The sequence below is a fragment of the Fukomys damarensis genome, unplaced genomic scaffold (genome assembly GCF_012274545.1).
Source record: "Fukomys damarensis isolate Sample0158 unplaced genomic scaffold, DMR_v1.0_HiC HiC_scaffold_23, whole genome shotgun sequence".
NCBI classification, from domain to species: domain Eukaryota; kingdom Metazoa; phylum Chordata; class Mammalia; order Rodentia; family Bathyergidae; genus Fukomys; species Fukomys damarensis.
This window is the reverse complement of record NW_022900935.1, coordinates 18,639,034-18,659,818: the sequence shown is the minus strand read 5'-3', so window position 1 is coordinate 18,659,818 and position 20,785 is coordinate 18,639,034. Positions and strand designations below refer to the sequence as shown.

Genomic DNA, 20,785 nt, shown 5'->3' with positions numbered 1-20,785 from the left:
CAAAAAAAAAAAAAAAAAAGTAGTAAATCTAAGGACACATGAACTTAAAAAAAATATCTCCTGGGCCAGGGATTTAGCTCAGTGGTGTCACTGCCTGCTTGGAAGTTCAAGGTCCCGAGTTTGATCTCCAGTTCCAAAAAACAAAACAAAACAAAACACATCTCCTACAAGAAAGTTTCGTAGTTTGGAGACTGATATTCTTATGTGCTCTTCCCTTGAGTCTCTGCTGGTGATTAAACTCTGGTCTTGTACACTTTAGCCAAGCACTCTACCAGTGAATTACATACATTTCCAGCCCCACCCTACCCACCAGGAATTGAACTCAGGACCTTGCACTTGCCAGGCAGGCAGTGCCACTGAGCTATATCTCTGGCCTGATTTTTTTTTTTTAAATCAAGTTTTCTTTAAAAATGAAGTTTTAAAAAAAATCTTGGGAAGAAACTTTCGGTAGTTTCATGAGCACATATATGCCAAAGCTTACCAAATCATATAATTTAAATCTCTGGGGTTTTTTTGTATGTCAATTACATCTTAATAGAGCTATAAAATAAAATCAAATGACAGAGATCAAATATATACCTTTCAAAAAGTTCCACTGACATTCATATTAGTGACAAGCAGAAAGTTGGAAGATGCCAATTGCTAGACCAAATCTTTGTACAATCATTAAGCACCCTATTATAAATAAAATATAATTGTGTGTGTGCATATACTTGTGCATGGAGAACACGGGAACATTAAAGAAAAGAATAAGTTACTTTAGCAGAATTCAAAGAAACTGAAAATTTAGTAGGAAAGAAGACAAAAAATTGCTATCAAATTTGTAAAAGATTACATATTAAAGGAGTGAAATATAGAGGAAGACGACCATCATTATGGACGGTAATGGTTGAGAGTGCTTTCTGAGATTAATACATAAGGGAGGCATTATGGTTTAGATCTAAAATGTCCCCCCAAAGTCTCATTTCAGAAGTGGGCCTGGTTGGAAGGGGCAGGTCACTGGGGGTCATGGCTTCTACGCATGTATGACCATCCTCAGTGGCTCTCTTCTCTCTGCTTCATGGTGCAATGCAGTGAACATCTTTCCTCTGCCAAGCTTTTCTGCCATGCTGTTTTTCTCCCATGCACTGAATCTATTGTAACTATGAAATAGAAATAAACCACTCCTTCTTAAACTACAGCTCTTGGGTATTTTGTCCCAGAAACTAGAAAGTGACTAATGCAGGAGGCAAGACCATGAATAGGCCCTGCAAAGGTTTTATTAAAGGGCCATAGATGTCCATTCTGGTTAAAACAATGGATCCTTATAGGTCTGAATGAAGGGTTCAGTAATATGACTTGCATGCTTTAGGCAATACTGCATAGCTTATACAGGTTAGAAAATGGGGATAAAAACATGAAAAGTCTGATCAGGTGAATGACTTGATAAAATGTGGCATTATGCTGGGGTGGTGGTGCACACCTGTAATTCCAGCACTGTGGGAGGCTGAGGCAAGAGGATTACAAATTCAAGCCCAACTGAGGCAATTTAGTGAGACACTGCCTGGTGGGGGGGACTGGAGATGTAGCTCAGTTTGAAGGCCCTGGTTCAATCCCTAGTCTCTCTCTCTCTCTCTCTCACACACACACACACACACCCCCAGGGCCCAGGGTCTAGTTTTGGATATAATGAACTTAAGAGAAATAGTGGGGAATTAAAGAAAATATTCCTCAGTCAGCTAGAGGTTCAAACATCATGAGGTTAAGATCAGACTCTTTACCCTACAGGCTGTAAATGGACACTGTGTGATGGCTAAACATCCTGAGATCAAAGTTATTATGACATGGAAAACTAAATAGAGACTGTCCACGTCAGAAGATGGATCAAAAAGAAGAAACATGAATGGGAAAAGAGAAAGTCCTTATGAGGGTTTTAGGTACAAAGGCAGGACCTCAATAAATATTTGTGAACTAAAAGAAAGAACAAATACAAAAATAATGAAACAGAGAAAAGGAACAATAGAAATGTCAACTGCAGCCAGAAAGAAAGATCTATGGAGACAGTGGTGATAATATTAATTGTTGTAGAGAAAATAACACATTAAAAACAAAAAACTATTAAACCACACACTGAACAAATGAACTTAACATATATCTACAGTGCTTCATCCAAGAATGACAGATACACATTCTTCTCAATAGCCCATAGGACTTTTTCCATAACTAAAGGATACTTAAGTAAACACAAAAGAATTGAAATAATCTCCTATATACACTCGGATCATAGCAGAAGGAAGCTAGAAATCAACGGAAAAAAATCACAGAAACGATGCAAAAAGAAAAATAAATCCCTAATCTTTGTGCAGCTTATATTCTAATAGGGGCAAGGTATAAGGTAGAAAGAACTATACCAGATAAAGTGGCAAAACACAGCCATAATCCAAAGAGGCTTAGCAAGGAACAAGAGAAACTGGATGGCAGTCTGAGAAGCAATCTAGAGTCTTAGTTCTGAGGGTATCCAGAAAAAGGGTGTGCAGACTACACCATTTCTGATTATTTCTTAGATGACTATGGGAAAAAGACAGCAAGTTAGATGAACCAAATCAAACAGGGTAAACAAAAGAAGCACACTGTACCTGGTTTGAGATGCTGGCGACTGCTGCTGCTGGAATATTGGCAATTGTGGAGGAAGTGGAGATCAGGCTGGCATTTGTGCTTGAAGCTATAGGATGGAAAGGGTTAAGAGACATTAGCTAAAGATACTATGTAGAAGGCTAGAAGACGCTGAAAATATATTGCCCTCAAGTATCTACAAGGAGATAAAGAACACCAAAAAAGGAAACAAATACTTGTTTTGATTTTTGCATGTCATGCCCCCTCATTTTAGACTTGCTTAGAAACAAACATTTCAAATGTCTTTCTGTTTCAACTTGAGTCTTCAACTCTTCCTATTAAAGTCCTAGAAGGATACATATACAATTCATAGTTTATACTAATGATACCAATGAAATCAGAACTAAACGAACTCATTCCATTCCATCTTCTTTAGAAGCTGAAAAACCACTCACCTGTAATGGGATCTACTGACAATCAACAGAGCAACTCCTACCCTGTGTTATTGTTTATTATCACTTCCCCAAAATTACGCCCTTCCTGATACAACCTAAGTACTTTGAGAAAAAGAGTTCTCCAAATTCTAAAATGCCTGGAATGCTTCTTGGTTTCTACACATATAACAGATTATTAATGGATAACTTCATGATCTAGTACAATGGTGGTGAACCTACGGCATGCGTGCTTGCAGCAGGCTGTTTGTATCATTGAAAGCTCTAAAAAGTTCGCCATCACTGATCTAGTATGTAGGGATTTTATCAATGAACATACAAAAATGCAAAAACTCAGAAAATATTAAATATATTCTGGTCAGGTAAAAATATACATACACTCTAGTTGGGCTGCCTGCCTTAAGATGAGGAATTTGAATTAAGTTTTTATCATTTGATCACAGATTCCACTAGGGTTTACCCAAACATTAGTGACCAGTAAATATTACAAGAATTTTTTTTCAGGTAGGCAATGTAACTGATATTATGAGGTAGTAGTTTTGAACTCCTCTCTCACTTATCATAAACACACTCAGACATGGCTTCTACTATAGCCATACACACCCAGAGTGTTCACCAGTAGTAGATAGATTTGCTTAGCTGAGTACCTATCCCATTACTAACAAAGTCCTTCTGGGGAAAGTCAGTAAGAAAACCTCCATTAAGACCAGAACTGGAGAAAAAAATGCAACAGAGAGTGCACTGGTCAAAATGAAAAGAGAGCAGTTTGGTGCTCTGCTTAGAAGAGTTTAGAAGAAATTATTGCAATTGTTGTAAATTTTGGCTGGAAAATGAAGAGTTTAACTTCTTCAGAGGCACAAAGCTAGTGGCAGTTAATGAAGGTGACAACTTGGATCTCCAAATTCTTTATCCAATGCTTTTCCTAAATCAGTGGCTGACCTAGGGATCATTTCCTGACTACCCAGGTGGTATAGTATTAAAGGACTCTTAAGAATGTACCTTCTTAACTACAACTAAAGTCAATTTTATAACCTTATAGATGGTATGCTTTTTTTTCCCATCAGTATTTATCATCTTTTCTATTGTAACTTAACCTATACTTTTTCCTAAGATGAAATACTCAAAAAATGGCAGTGCATAGGGTAGACTGCTCTGTAGTTTTTTCATTGCTGTTGTTTTTTTTTTTAGAAAGGGTCTTGCTATGTAGTTCAGGCTGACCTTGAACTCACTATGTAGGCCAGGCTGGCCTTAAACTTGCAGCCATCCTCCTGCCTTGGCCTCCTGAGTGCTGGGATTACAAGTGTGCACCGCCATGTCCTGCTTTCATCATTCTTATGGGAAGATTTTTGACTAATTTCCAGATTCTATTAACAGTGTATTATCCTAAACAGGCCTGCAATTAAACAGACTGAACAGAGGTGACTTAAGTAATGGGAGCAAAAATAAAGAATTTTCTTATCTTTCTCAGCAAAGCCCATTCTACAATTTTCCACTGACCATGGATCTGGTATATGTTTTTTTCCTCTTAGTATTTTAATTCTATTGAATTTCTCAATAATTTACTAGTGGCTAGATGTTCAACTCTATTATATGTGATTTCTATATACATGGGAGGAAATGCACCCTAATTGGTTTTAGAAATTTAACAATCTTCAGACCACTTACTAAACTGGGACGGTAGTAAAAAAGCAGACTTTACCAACTGGACATGTACTCTATTACTACTGCTAGGAAGTCTCATGAATTGGTTAGCTAGTTGATAATCGAGTTTTAAACAAGTTTTCAACAATTTGGCCTGACGACTTAAAAATTCACAGAGCTCAACGGTATTTCTTTCTGCAACTCAACCAAATCATTTCTAACAGGTATCGTGCATTCATTCAGCAAACAGTCAATATATCAAGATCTAGTATGTGCCTAGAAACTGTTTCAGACACTGAAAATTAGAAGAAGAAGTGAGACAAAATACCTGACCTCATGGAGTTTAAATTCTAGGGAGGGAAATTAGTCAATAATTAAGTAAGTCATAATTTTTAGGCACCTTTAATTAACACTGAACTCAAGTTAAATTTACCTAAAAATATACATAAACACAGTTTACCTTACTTCATCCATGACTAAAATGCCAAGAATTTTTGAAAAATGTGCTATTGGGCTGGGGATTTAGCTCAGTGGAAGCACAAGGGCCTGAGTTTGATCCCTGGTACATCCGGAAAAAAAAAAAAAAAAAAAAAAAAAAAAAAAAGTGCTGTTATTCTGCATATATGTGCAGGTTTAAAAAACTAAAGCAGCAGCAATGAAACACGTAACAAAAAGTACAAATTTACAGAATCAAATAAAATTTAACTGGTAGTTTATTACATATCTAAAGGCTGTTAGATCTCTACATGAGAATAACACAGCCAACTGTTTTCTGACAATCCTCACACCTGTTCTGAAAAGAGAGCTGTGAAATCACTGACTAGACAATTTGTAAGAGCCATGCCCTCCTAGTCAACCTAATATCGTCAACTAATAGAAATAACCATGGACACAGTGACTTCCAGTCAAACATAAATGGAAAATTAGTAACTTTACGGGCCTGGGATTTAGCTCAGTGGTGCCACCACCTGCCTTGCAAGTAAGATCTGAGTTAGATCCCCAGTACCCCCCCCAAAAAAAAAGTAACTTTATAATGGAGAAACCCCCTAATACTACTACTTCAGCCAGATGATCAAGGCGGCATCAGTAGTCCTAAGTCGAAAGGACAGCGTGCATACCAGACATGATGTGACAAAAAAAAGACCTTTCACCTCTGTGATCTTCATGAAAGAAAACATCAGACAAATTCCAGTGGAGTACTTTATAATATACCTGACTAATACTATTCAAAACTCCCAAGTCACCAAAAACAAGGGAGTGTGAGGAACTGCAATGTCTAGAGGAGCCTAAAGAGATATGACAACTAAATCTAATGTACCCTAGGTGGGATCTTGTTACAGAAAAAGGACATCAGGTTAAGGCTAAGGAAATCTGAATAAACAACAGACTTAGATAATAATATACTGACATCAGTCCACTCATTCTAAAAAATGTAACATACTGTTTAAGATGCTAATAATAGAGAAACCATGTAGAGTATGTGGGGGAATACATGAGAAATCTAGGTGCTATCTGCTCAATTTTTCTATAATCTTAGAAAATGATATGCTAAAAAATGAAGTACATTGATTTAAAACAAAATAAAACTTTCTGTTCAACGGAAGACTACTGTGTTAACAATACTGGAACCAAAAATATTAATTAAAAATTAAAATTGAGTTAAAATTAATTTTGAAATTTTGCCACTTAAATATTATTCAATCAGATCATCTCAACTAAAGAAAATGACCAATTCAAGGCCACATATTCACCAGATACTGTAGGAAGAATGATATAAAGAAGTTAGATCTTACCACTACACTGAAAATTACAAGAAAAAAAGAAGTCAGATATATTTATTCAGAGGATTTTCATGAGCATACTAGAGCAATCAATCCTCTCTCCTTACAGTACCACTGAGGTATAAAGTGAAGGTTTTGATTAGAGTTAAACCAAAAGCAGATTTTGGCTTATGAGATAATTTTACTGACTTCCCCAGGGAAGATGGGGCGTTGCCAATTGTAGAATGGCCAGGGTTAGGCTGAGTGGCTATTGCTATCCTGACCATTTAAAACAAAACAAAACAGCACACATATACCAATGCGTGGCACGTTTCTTTTTTTTTTTTTTTCTTCATTCTATGGAATGACTGGAATAAAGGAGCAGCCCTGGTTAGGCCTGCACACCTTCAATCCTAGCACTTGGGAGGCTGAAGTAGGAGGATCACCTGAGCTCAAGAGTTCAAGACAGCCTAGGCAACACAGTGAGACTGCATCTCAAGAAAAGGGGAGGGGGAAGGAGTGGAAAAAAAGTAGTCACGCTCTTGAGTTTTTCTCTAATTTGTTCCCATCCTAGAAATAAAGACAGTAATAGAACATAAGAAAAGGGGGCATTCCAAGCATACTTAAAAATTTTTCAATAACTGAGTCAAGTACCAAATAATCATCTTTCTTTAATATTTGTATCCACATCGACAAAATGGGCTTATTGTGTTTAGAAGAATTGATTTGACTTTGAATAAAAAGCACATCAGTTTCAAAAAGGCGGGGCAGACTTGGTAAAAAACAGGAGTTTCCACTAGACTAAGCAGTTAAGTAGTTCCCCCAAATTTAACTGTTTAAGATGTTGATCATAGAGTTAAAATTGAAAATAGAATATTTTGTTTTCAGTATATCAAACATTTCTCATCATCAGTTCATTATCTTAAGAACCTCACACAGGTTTTGTATATCCCATTCTCATCCCTCTAGTGCCTATTTATAAGAATAAAATTTACAAGTTGGGATAAAGGAGAAAAAAAAAAAAAGCCAGGAGAAACCAGCATAAAGAAGGCAGGTGATAAGGCAGGTATAGGGTCGCAGTTCCCAGTCTGAAGCAATGGTAAATGGTCTACACTGGATTTGGAAAGGCAGAAAATTGATTCCATCCCTGCCTTTTTTTGTCTTTTTCCCGATTGTCCTGATACAATCCTAACCTTTTAGGAAAATTGGGAAGATAATGTTTTTTTAAGAGTCTGAATTTAATGCTGTGCTTTTCATGCTGAAGTACAAACAATAATGAACTTTTCTGAGCAAGAGAAATGCCCTACGAAGTACTGTAATAAAAGGGGTACAAGGTGACAAAGCCACAGTAGAAAAGCACACACACTTTACAATGTCAGCCTGACAGTTCATATAAAATAAATTTGCAAAATTCTCATTTATTGTAATTTTCTGGTTACTTTGCAGGACAAGATACCTTTAAGATATATCAGCACCAACATGCAGAAGGGAAAGCTTTAACTCTATTAAGCAGCTTACATTCAAAGGCTAAGACTACTTGCAAACCACACTCTTTGGTGCTGGGTTACCTAACACAAAAAGCATGCATAAATGCAAATATCACCACTTTCTATATTTTAGATGACAGCACACCTGTATTATCCAATTTGTTTGGATATACAGGTAAATTAAAAACAAACAAAAAAACTCAATAATAATTAAATAACACATAAACACAACCATGCCTATTTACCTTGAATGGGGTAAGAATAATGTGCTGGGCTGGGCTGGCTTGTGGTTAACCCTGTAGTGCAGGTAAGAACACTGTGTTGACTTGGAGATGGAGTCTGAATTAAACCACTTTCGGGTTTCATACCTGGCCACAATGCACCTGAATCAGATAAATTGGACCAATTACAAACAATACACTGGGACTAAGGAGCATGGTTATGCTTTCAAATATCAGCCCGTAGGTTTAAAATCTAAATCTTAAAACAAAAATAAATTTGCTTGTAAGAGAAAATTATTGATTTTCCCATTTGTAATATACCACAAGCAAATATGGTTTCAAAGAATTAGGAGATGGGACCATAGAAACAAAATTTGTGCTAAAAATCCCAACAGCAGTATGTATGTATATAAGTTCACTTCAATGGCTGGGGGTAACTGACCAGGATTCAGAAAAAGTTACTGACGCCAATCTGGAGTATTTGTCATTATCTGATGTTCATGTACAGTGATAAGTCATTTATCCAAATTGTCAAGGTGGGAGATACTTCACATAAGTTTAAAATTCACTTACCCATCAAACAAACTCTGAATTTTTCTAAAATGTGTTAAATTCTGCTGCTGTCTTTTTTTTTTTAGACAGGGTCTCACTATGTAGTTCAGGCTAGCCTTGAACTGATTATTTTTTCCCCACTAAGTTTATTGGTACATTTAAAGCAAATAATACAGTTCCATTTATCATTGGGATCTTGTACCTTTACATGATATGTCTTGGTTCTTTCTTGTCCTTGAACTTATTATCACGTAGCCCAGGCCAGCCACAGCCTCCTGAGTGGTGGGATTACAGCAATACACCACCACGCCCAGCTAAATTCTTCTTTTTCTTGAGGTGATTATTTTGTAACTAACTTTTGTTTCTGTCTCTGTCTCTCTCTCTCTGCAGCACCCACAACTTTCACAATGAGCTACATCACAGGTCCCCTCACCCCTCTGGATAAGTTGCCAAGGCTGGTCTCCAACTGGCTCTCCTCTTGCCTGACATCATTCTATGTCAGATCATATAAATCCATCTTATGCTGGCAGACACCATAACTGCTCGCTTTTATTTTATTTTTATCTTAAGGCACCTGACTTGACAGTATTCCTAAAATATATTTATATCCTACCTTCCTAGGCAGGGAGAAAATAATGAACCTTCAAATTTTCTCAGACCTATTTTTAAAGGTCAATACACTTGTATAAGCTGTTGTGATATGTGAAGACCACTGCTTCGTTGAACTCAAGTTTCTATGAGTTTTAGGTTTAATGATGTGTCACTCCTTTACAATTGCTCATCTTAATTGTACCTTCCCTTTTAACAGGAGATACTAAGGATATTCTTTTTGAGTAAAGTACTCATAAACATATAGCTTTGGCAATCATTTTAGCATGCAAAAGCTTGTTTTTTTTTAAAATAAAAATAGGATGCCTGGTTTTTCGTGTACTGTGAACAGAGGTTGCTGGATCAATGTAATCAAAACTGATAGAAAGGTCTAAAAGAGTTCATCATCAAACACATTCCATGTACAAACACAGTACTAAGATTAGTCATGGCTTCAAATTCAGTATTAATTCATTTCATTTATTCTTAATTCAATAAAAAATCTATAGTCAATATATGCAGTAAATAAATACTTTCATAATGAGGATATCTGTTTCAGCAAGGCGCTAATTGCCTTAGTGTAATTCAAATTTGTCGGATCTGTTAAGTAAATGTAAGAATAGCAAGGAGTTATGACCACTGGACAAGGTAATTTCTTTGTGTCAAACTCTTAAAGCATAAAAGAGAAAAATGTAATATTTTTGTTTTGTTTTGTTTTTTTGAGACAGTGTCTCACTATATAGCCCAGGCTGGCCTTGAACTCTTGGCAATCCTCCTGCCTCTGTCTCCTGAGTGCTAGGATTACAGGTGTGTACCACCATGCCTGGCTCTTTTCTTGTCTTTTGATTACATGAAATAATTTATTTGAGGAGACAGAGGAATATTAGCGTCTCTTAGCCTGAATTAGGAAGACTGCCCCTTCCATTTAGTTCATGATCATTTGTCCAGGTTAATCAGTGCTAAGGTACTTGCTGTGTTTAAATTTCAATGACAAAAGTATTTGAAAATATTATTTTTAAATATTTATGATGCCATGCCATCATTCTTGATGGGTACTTCACCAGATTTTTGGTAAGCAAATTACTATTTTTTTGTTTTTCTTTCACTGTATCTACCACACTTTATTTTAAAATTTCCTCTTTCACTTAGAAAATGACTTCACCACAGATTTGTATTAAAACATTGGTATTAAAACATTAACATTCCAAGCAAATTACCATTTAAATTTCATAATAACATCTAGATTTACTGTAATCTATGTGATTTCTTCTTCCAAACAGGTTTTGACCCCAAGGTACTAGATTTGTGAACATATTTATTATTTTGCTATACTAAAGCAATTATCTAATAACAATAGTATCAAATGAGAATGATTTGTTAGTCTTACTATTTAATATACATTTTGATGCTGTATGTAGTAATGTGTACCTGTAATCCCAGCATTCAGAAGGCTGAGGCAGGTGGACTGCTGCAAGCTCAAGGCCAGCCTGGGCTCCACAGCCAGTTCAAGGCCAGCCTGAACTACACAGCAAGACCCTGTCTTAAAAAACCAAAACATTTTTGAAAGCTTCAAACTGTAAAATATCTCTAAGCTGGTTCTTCTTAGAAGGTAAAAAATTAAGGTCTCTCTCTTAAGGGCAAAAAATTGTCCAAAATAAGTAGAAGAATAGCTAGTTTTGAATATTTTTGGCAAGAACACAAAGATATCTAATATGTAATTATTTTTAAGGAATAAGGAATAAAAGATAATACGAACATTGCCTCCAGCATCACTGTAGCTATGATTTTAAGGAACATATAAATATCTTTCTCTAAAGTCACTCTGCCCAGAATTCCAGATAAAAGGCAGCAGGTACCAAATGGGTTGACTCTCTAGCACTACTGGCTCACAGCAAACAAGGACATCAAACTCTGATTTCCTCTTTTTTTTTTGGTACTGAGGATTGAACTCAGGACCTTGCACTTGCAAAGGCAGGTGGCAGCACCACTGAGCTAAATCCCCGGTCCCCTGATTTCCTGATTCTTAATCCAATGCTCTATGTCTGTGAAACACTAAAGATTTTCTAGAACTTTTAGGTCCTAGGAACTTGCTGTGGAGAGACTACTGTCTAACAATGGGAAAGAAAGTGTATCCCTGAGTACAGTATTTCCCTCCTATTGCCCCAGAGTGGGGTCTTATCATCAGAAACTCCACCACTCTAACCAAACAAATCTGATCATTCAGTTTATAGGTTAGAGACTGATTAGACTAGGAACTGAAGTACACAACAATGCTAGAAAAAAAATACATGAAAAAATATCTTGGGTGACTGACAAGCTCATTCAGATGAGCTATTACACTAAGCTTAATCTGAGTACTTTCCCTGATTATAAAAGAGGGAGCTGTACACTACAGAAAATTAGGATATTACATAGTGAGAGGCTGTCTCAAACCCCCTTCCCCAAAAATTACATACTTTCACCACACAGAAAAAAAAGCACAGCAGTTCTCATTTTTGCATGGGACTTTGTTAAATGAAACCTTTGCATACAGGAACTACATCTTTGTTTTGCAGCTCCTTGGTAACTGACATTAAATCTATAGAGCCTACGCTGTTAAAATCCACACTGCTTTCCTCCAAAATTATTTTCTATACACATATTTGTAAAAATACTAAGTTAATATTATATTGTTTTCAGTTTCACATACTGATTTTCCAATTAATAATAATGTTTTCTAATGACCCCAAATATTTTTAAGGCTATCATTTATATGGCTGGGAATTTAGCTCAGTGGTGCCGACGCCTGCCTCTCAAGTACAAGGTCCCAAGTTCAATCCCGTTACCGAGAGAGAGAGAGAGAGAGAGAGAGAGAGAGAGAGAGAGAGAGAGAGGGAGAGCAGCAAGAGGGAGACTGAGGCAAGAAAATTGTAAGTTTGAGTCCCACCTGGACAATTTGGTGAGGCCCTGTTTCAAAATAAAGAAAGGATGTGGCTCAAGTGTTATGCATGCCTGGGTTCTATCCTCAGTACTACCAAAAACACCCCACATTTATATAGAATGGTTACTGAGTTCTAGGAAACACTGAAATTTAACACGTACCTTTCTATTCCATATGTAGGCTGTTCCCAATATTTTGCTATTATAAATAATGCTGCAATGAATAGCTTGGTTAGTAAATGTTTGAATCTCTAATTAGTTCCAAAGGATAAATTCCCAGAAGTGAAATTACTGAGGAAAATGCAATGAACCAACCTTAAGGCTCTTACATATCTCACATAAAATGAATTAGATCAACAGCAGCTAAAGGCGGTGTTAAGTCCCTATGAATAAGTGAACATCCTTTCCTCATACATTCCTTCAAATCTCTACAAGTTACACCTCCAATCTCCATTTTCTGTGTCTCTCTAGAAAGAATAGGATTACTCCTAATTTACCCTTCTCTTCCTAGATTTCTAGTCTTTTCTACTTTAACAGGAATTTTAAAATTTCAAACTCAAATATGAGATCATCTTTTTTAAATAGACCTAAATTTATGCAACTCTAGAATTAAACAGACCTAGGTTCAATTCTAATTCCAGGCATTTACTAATTGTATGATTCTGGGTTAGTGATTTAATAAAGCCTCAGTTTCTCCACTTATAAAAGGGGATTCTACTATTTACTTACTAAGGCTGACATGAAAATTAAGTGAGACAATAATAGGAAGGGTGAAGTTCTTATTCTTAACATTTTATTTGGTATAGTGAACACTCAATAAATATATCAATATAATGAAATTTTCTGAAGCCCTATGTACACCTGAAATAAAATAAACTAGTTAATCTGAAAATAGGCAGCACTATAAAAAAATCTTGATTTCAAAAGAAAGAAATCAAGTGTTTTTTCTTATATCAATGAACATTACTCAAAAAAGCCATGTGTTAAAATCCAAGTAAACACCTTTTAAAGATATAATAACCTTAAAAAGTTAACTATAAACTCAAGATTACTATAATTTCTCCAGAAAAATGTGCAAATATACCATATCTGTCATTCACTCTACCCCAAACTCTGATACTAAAATCAAATTAAGCTAATGATTACCTGTCTCTCATTTATTGACGAACAATTTGTCTCCAAAGAAGTCTTTCTTACCCCAAATATTAAACAAAAATAGATTACGGAAGCATGTTATTATGATTTTTTTCCCATAGTACAATGTTTCCTGCAGGTTTTAAACAGAGATCTTTTTACAGAGTTTTCTTTCTTTTTTAGCACAATGAAAATGTAATTACCATAAAGACCTTACAATACCTAGCACTATACACACGTGTGTTAAGTATTCCATAAACTAAGCTCACAGACAACAGAAATTTTATTTAATATTCAATAGCAGGAATAATCAACTGTTTAACAATGTCATAAAGGACTTGGGCTTGCCAATAATACATTTTTGCTGTTGTTTTTGAGACAGTCTTGCTCTGTAATTCAGGCTGGCCTTGAACTCACTATGTAGCCCAGACTGGCCCTGAATTTTCAGTAATTCTCCTGCCTGGCTTCGTGAGTTCTGGGATTACAATCGTGCACCATCACACCTGGCTTCAGATGGTTCTTCTGCCAAATGGATTATTCAGAGCTGATTAGTTAAATATATCACAAAAGTGCATATCTGTAATCCCAGCACTCTGAGAGGCTGAGGCAGAGGCTTGCAAGTTTGAGCCCAGTCAGGGCAACTCAGAGACTTAGCAAGATCCTGTCTCAAAAAAGAAAGAAAATCTCGAGGTGGGTGAGAGGGAGGGAGAGGGAGATTGCATATATCAAAACAATACAGTATTCTGTCAATTTTCTGATATGAGTGCTAAGAGAACACAAAAGGGACAGTAAAATACCCTGCATATATCTATCAATTTATATGCACACAGAAAAAATCCATAAATATTAAATGGTCAAAGAACTTCAAACTAATTTCAGGTAAATCACTCTGAGTTACAGTTCATATCCAAGATACCTAAAACTAATACAAATGACATCCCAGGGCTGGGGTTTGGCTCAGTGGTTCTGCTGCCTGCCTCACAAACCCAAGGGCCTGAGTTTGATCCCCGGTACCCGCCTCCAAAAAAAAAAAAAAAAAAAAAAAAAGAAGAAGAAGTAAAAATAACGTCTCTGCATATGATAAAAGTATAAAAAGTTAAGGATTTTCCATATTCTAAGACGAGTTTTTTGGTTCAGCTAATGTTTAATCAGTTTTGGGTGCAGATGGGGGAAGGAAGAAAAGAATAAATTGGCCAAAAGAAAACAAAAATAACCCCCAAACCCCTACAATGTAAGCTATGAGGCATATGCTATCTAGAAACTTAGGCTATTTGGTTTTTGCAGAAATTGACCACCTCAAAATATACTTATTATGCCTACTTAACCATGGTACCATGTCACACATTAAGTCAAAGCAACAGTAATTTCTCAAAGAATTTTCTATACTTTTTCAAACTCGAGGGTCAAGAACTGGGAAACAGCTAAATTTTGAAGGGTAAGCAATGAGTTTTGAAAACTATGATTCATTTCAAAGATACTTCTGCAAAGCTGTACACTCAAATTACATCACACACATCACTGAATGCATCTTTCAGCTTCCAGATCAACCATGCTAGCTTTCTGGGGAAAGAGAAGTTTGTGGGGGAATAAAGCAACATTCTTGGAAACTGCATATAATAAGGTACCTTACCAAAAGGAGGTAGTCCATATGTTTGTGTTGCCTGAGGGTAGACAGCATAGGGTTGAGGCTGCTGTAGTGTCTGGTACTGAGTTTGCCCAGGGTAAGCAGTTTCCGAAACAGGAACTGAGAGGATATGTGCATAAGGTCTAGAAAAATTCAAGAAAACAAAAAACTTTCACATGTGACTTATTTTAGAGTAAAAAATAAGTAAACTAGATAATGTCACTAAATGCAAAGAATCAGGAATAGGAGACCAATCTTCCACATAAATGCCTTACTATAGACAGCAGAACCTCCTTTTTCTTTTCAGGTTCCACTATCATCTACCCAAGGAATAATTTTATGAAAATTCAATAGTTTCAAATATCCTCCCAAGTTTCAAACATCTACGATATGCTGTAAGCAAGGCCTTATGTAAAACACAAAGATTAAATTTATTTATGCCTTTTTATCTACATATAGAATAAAACTAAAATAACAGAAAACTGAATAGAACAGAAATGATTCTCATTCTCCATCCAACCTTCTGGGCAAAACTAAATGTTCTGAAAAAGAAAATGGGACTGGGAAAAGAGAATAGAGCTGGTGGAGAAAAGATAGGCAACTATATCAGAAAGCAGGTAGGGTTGGGCCCCAATATCCTCAAATCAAGACTATGAAGAAGGAATCAGGGTAACTATTCAAATCTAGGAAGTCCCAGACATGACACAATCTTCTCACTGGTATTTAAATCAGTGCATAGTACCACATCAGGGATTTGAATTCAGCAGTGAAACCCCCAGGACTTTACACTGGCTAGCTGACCTGGTCAATTCACCCATACTATTGCACTGAACATTAAATACCAGTTATTTTATCTGGTATAAAAGTGCTCAGATATAATACAAAGAATAAGAACAAAATGCAGAGTGCAGTGGAGTGTTTCTGCAGGAAAAAAGTTTTTCCACTCCTCCAGCTTTGTGGGGAAAGGACAGTAAAAGATGGCTACCAAGAAGTGGTATGTAAGCCAAGCAGATATGGTAGACACAGCTGAGAAAAGGTGTTCTAGGACAAGAAAAGCCCTGGCAAAGCTGCAGAGGAAGGAAAACAGGGGCTTCAGCTTTCAAGGAACAAACATTAAGGCAGGTATATTAAGAGAAGTAAAGGAGCAAGTGAAAGAAAGATAGCAAAACCCCTTAATGCTAGCCTAAAAGTTCACACAAATCTGAAACAACTTGGAGGTGCTGAAATTGTTGAGCCAAGAGTGACAAGATCAGAGGTATTTTTAATAAAGAACTTGACATGGCTGTCTAAAATTGATGAGGGTCAGGGATGTAGCTCAGTGGTACCCACTCTGCCTGGGGAAGTGCAAGGTCCTGAGTTCAATTCCCCTTACCCCCTAAAAAGGATTAGAGGCCAGGTGTGGTGGCATAAGTCTGTAATCCCAACACTTGGGAGGCTGATGTAGGAGAATCTGTTCAAGGCCAGTCTGAACTACATACATACATACATACATACACACACAAAGAGAAGGAGGTGAAACTGGATTAGAAATGTGGTTAAAAAATGGGTTACAAGGGAGATGGGGATTTAGCTTAGCAGCACAGTGCCTGCCTGGCAAACACAAGGCCCTGAGTTCAATTCCTGGGGGGAAATAAAAGGCTTGTAACACGATGGCTCCAGTAAGTAGTAAGGAAGTCTGAAGCAAGACAAAAGTAATAGCTAACAGAATGTCTTGAGTGTAGTGGATATGCAAACACTTTGTTGCCTATTCCAAATTTATTATGCAACATATTCATACCTCAGTAGATTCTGAGAGACTGTATTCTTTTTAAAAATTAAAAAAAAATCATAACAGGAGAATAACAAAATCAAAGTAGTTATGCAGAGTACAAGGCAGAGACAAAGACACTATTCTTAGCTACATCGAAATCCAGAAAATAGTCCAGGTTATAGTTGTTACTCAAGTCACATGGGAATGATGTGAAATATTAGTGGACCGCAAATGTCTCAATCTCCAGAATTGACAAAGATCATAGGTTAGTATCTAATTTCTTCATAATGATTTCAGAGAATAGCTTTAGTCATTTCACAGAAGAAAACCACATAAAATGACTGACCCAATGATACAAATATGTTAATACCAGATTATAGAGTTTGCAAGGAAGTGAGAAAAAATAAGAACCAAGATACATCATGGAAAGGTATAAGATTCCAATAATGAATGTAATTGTATTGTATACCTAAAAAACTTGTACCTTTGAGATTCAATTGCCAGTATTTCTTGTTTTGTTTTGTTTTGTTTTTTGGTACTGGGGATCAAACTCAGGACCCTGTGCTTGTGAGGTAGGCAGCGGCACCACTGAGCTAAACCCCGGGCCCCAATTCTTACTTTGAGGACACTCCTCAAATGTGAAACTGAACACAGATCAGGCTGAGAAGTCCCAGTATGGGGCTGGCTTGTGCTATTATTATTGATGTCTATATCAAGGTAAAGAGAGAATGATCATAGGTCAATCAGTAATATGCTTTGATCACTAACATTATTTTACATTTTCCATGGCATTCAGGGGCCAGGATTTTAGCTCAGTGGTGTCACTGCCTGCTTCCATGGCTCTCAGAGTGGGATCCTGTGTTACAAGCAACTATTTACATTTTATAAAGATGATACATGGACTACATTTAGAGGGAATAAAAAATTAGAATAGGGATAGAGAGAATAAGAAGTGAAAACAAGCTAAATATCAAATTAAATTTTGCAACAAAAATATATATACTATACAGAAAGAGTACACATTTTAGAAATAATTATTCAACTTACTTTGCAGAATACATTTGTGAGGTATAATCATTGGATGAGCGAGGGATGTAATCGGTGCATGTCATAACTGAAAGACAGATAATAAAAGTGAAAAAGTCAGAACATTTTCAAAATGAAGTGGAAAAATTGCATGTCACTATATAGTCTCTCAAACTAAACAACAGAATATAGTTTGGAGACCAGAAAGTTTGAAAGATTATGTAATAGAAAATACCTCACTCGTGTTTATAGATATGTTTTCAGACTTTGAGAGACAGTACAAGAAGCAAGAATGTGGGGATTATGAAAAAAGAGTCAACAGTTGGTACCAAGTGATATCTACTTTCACCCATCACTGATCTAAATCATAGAAGAAGCAAACTCCTTAGCTTTGCACTACGATCACTGGAAGACTTAAAAAGCAACATCTGTGTCTAGGAAACCATACTATGCTTCTCCACCTTACTCCTTCTCTCTTACTCTATTCTTAGTAAAAGGCCATAAAATGACTTGTAGGAAGCCAGACTTGGGGAAAGCACCCATTCTTATTAGAAAATGGTTGCTACTGTAGAACAGAGACAAGTATGCTTCTATACTATATTCTGTGATCTGTAACAAAAGCTTGTTTTAAGTCTGGCAAAGCAGAGACAGACTTGAATAATTGGTGTGATGCTTTGATGAATCATCAAAAAAGAGTGACTTTCCAGCTAATATCCCCTTGATCCCCATGACTTTCTCTGAAAACAGCTGCTATAAACTCTTGATTTTCATAATTTCTAGGATAAGTGCTGTAAATATTTGAGTCAAGTTTGACAGGTAACTAAATTCCACTCATTAGGCACTAATTTAGATCAGGTTGTAGACAGAGTCACACCATAAAGTGCTTTCAGTAGACTCTTGCATTCAATAACTTCCTTTAGGGCCAGGGATTTAGCTCAGTGGCACTGCCTGCCTTGCAAGCACAAGATCCCAAGTTCAATCCTTGGTACCAAAAAAAAAAAAAAAATCCATAAAAGCAGCTACTGTGAACAGAGACTGAAGGTGATTCAACTAACTTTCTGTCTATCTAGATTCCCTGAAAAAGTGCCTGATCCAGGGCAGGCACAGTGGGTGCACACCTGTAATCCCAGCACTTGGGAGGGTGAGGCAGGAGGAACCCTGAAAGTTCAAGACCACCCTAGGCTACATAGTGACTTCAAGGCCAGTCTGAATCACACAGAAAAACGCTGTCACAAACAACCAACCAACCAACCAACCAACCAACCGTACAAAGTGCCTGACACAAAAAAGAAAGCCCTGGTCAAGAGCAGGCAAGGGGCCAATTCACACCCCAAAAAGACAAATCATCATGTGTGAGTTATCACAGAGGATTTTGCTCAATGCCACTGTTTGAGGTTTTTAAAAATAATTACGGAAAAAGGGCCGGGGATTTGGCTCAGTGGTTTCGCTGCCCACATCGCAAGCGCAAGGACCCAAGTTTAATCCCCACTACCAAAAAACAAAAAAACAAAAAACCATTAAAAATAATCACGGAAGGGCTGGGAATTTAGCTCAGTGGTGCCGTCACCTGCCTCACAAGCACAAGAACCCAAGTTTGATCCCTGGTACCCAGCACCGCAAAAAAGCCGACACTGAGAGAACAGATATGATGGAATCAAAAACTCTTTTAAGACTTTTTAACTATGACTTTACTTTTACATACATAAGTACAGATTTCAAAAGGGCAACTGGATACCCAAATGAAATCAAAGGAAAGGCCAGACTGAAAATATAAATTTGGGATTCATTAACAATGTACAGAATATTTAAAATAACGTAATGGAGGAATGTCTCCCAAAAAGGAAAAGATGACTTAGAAGCAAGCCTTGAGGCTTATCAAAATTTAAAATTCAGCTAAAGGAAGGCCAGCCAATCAAGGGAGAAAAGTAGGAGGAAACAGTGAGAGGGAGAATATGAGGAAAGAGAAATGTCTACTGGTCCTGGAGTATGAAAGTAGCTGAAGACAAGTGCAGTTTCAATGGAAGAGTGTGGAGTGACAGAACTAAATGTGACAGGGTCTGAAGAGTCAATGGAAGGTGAGAGCAAGAGAGGGCAACTCTTTTCAGAGGATCTGATGTGTACTGCAATAGAGAAAGTTGCAGCATAAGATGTGGAGCCAAAGGGAGCTCTTGTTTGTATTTGAAGATGGCAGCTCCCATCCACCCTTTATTGACAGGAAGCATTTACTAAGAATGTGATGATGAGGAGGAGTGACAGGATAACTATATTACCAAAGTTCTAGCAGAAGTTAAGAGAGGATAGGATATGTAATGCAAATATAAGTATTTAAAATATGACAGGAACAAAAGTATCCTTTCCATTCTTACAAGAAGGAAACAAGAAAACATGGATACAAACACCAACAGGTTTGAAGATGTAGTGGTAGTAGAACAATAGCTACCTGTCTGAGAGCTTTTATTTAAGAAGTCACCATCCACTGAAAGTGAAGAAAAGTGAGCTGAGTATTGGTGCTTTGAGAGAAGCAGTGGTAAGAAATATTAAAAGGTAAAACTAATCAGGAAAATGTAAGATTTTAAAGTATACTGTGGGCCTACTTAAGGCCCTGTGACTATGACTGGGGTGTAAGTAGTCAATTAGATATATAATTCTATTTAATAATGTTTAATTACTTTTATACATTTATGGAGAAGGTAGATAGCTGGGTTAAATTAGGACTGGGGTTTAGCAAGAATATGAATCGCTTCTTGGCCTTTTGGCTAAGATCATGTGTAGCAAGAAGAATATGTGGGATATTAACAGTATTTGTTATTGCAAAATTTCTAAGAGAGTAATTATAATAAAGGGCCAGAGAATAGCTATGCTGAGTAAGAAGGAAAATGAAGATAAGATAAATATAATAGGTACTGGGTAAGTCATCTACATGAATGTTAAAAATCACAAGGAACTCTAAGAGTTTAGATGGAGAAAAAAACAGAGAAGATCTATTTTAAAGAATATAGAATGACTTTTACTCTAAATAGTTCAGCCTAAGGTAATAAA

The 20,785-nt window shown here is 36.6% G+C and overlaps 1 protein-coding gene across 3 annotated transcripts in view; it reads right to left on the bottom strand.

Moving 5' to 3' along the window:
• Positions 1–20,785, bottom strand: part of Eya3 (EYA transcriptional coactivator and phosphatase 3) — a 97,930-nt gene that overhangs the window by 35,867 nt on the left and 41,278 nt on the right. For 2 of the 3 annotated variants that reach the window (XM_010632503.2, XM_010632510.2), the window contains 4 exons: positions 17,768–17,834; positions 14,977–15,113; positions 8,178–8,315; positions 2,616–2,701 (listed from right to left, as the gene is read on the bottom strand). In XM_010632503.2, coding sequence (XP_010630805.1) covers positions 2,616–2,701; positions 8,178–8,315; positions 14,977–15,113; positions 17,768–17,834 — 428 coding nt within the window. The remainder of the gene's footprint in view (positions 1–2,615; positions 2,702–8,177; positions 8,316–14,976; positions 15,114–17,767; positions 17,835–20,785) is intronic. The other variant, XM_010632519.2, reaches the window with a different exon arrangement.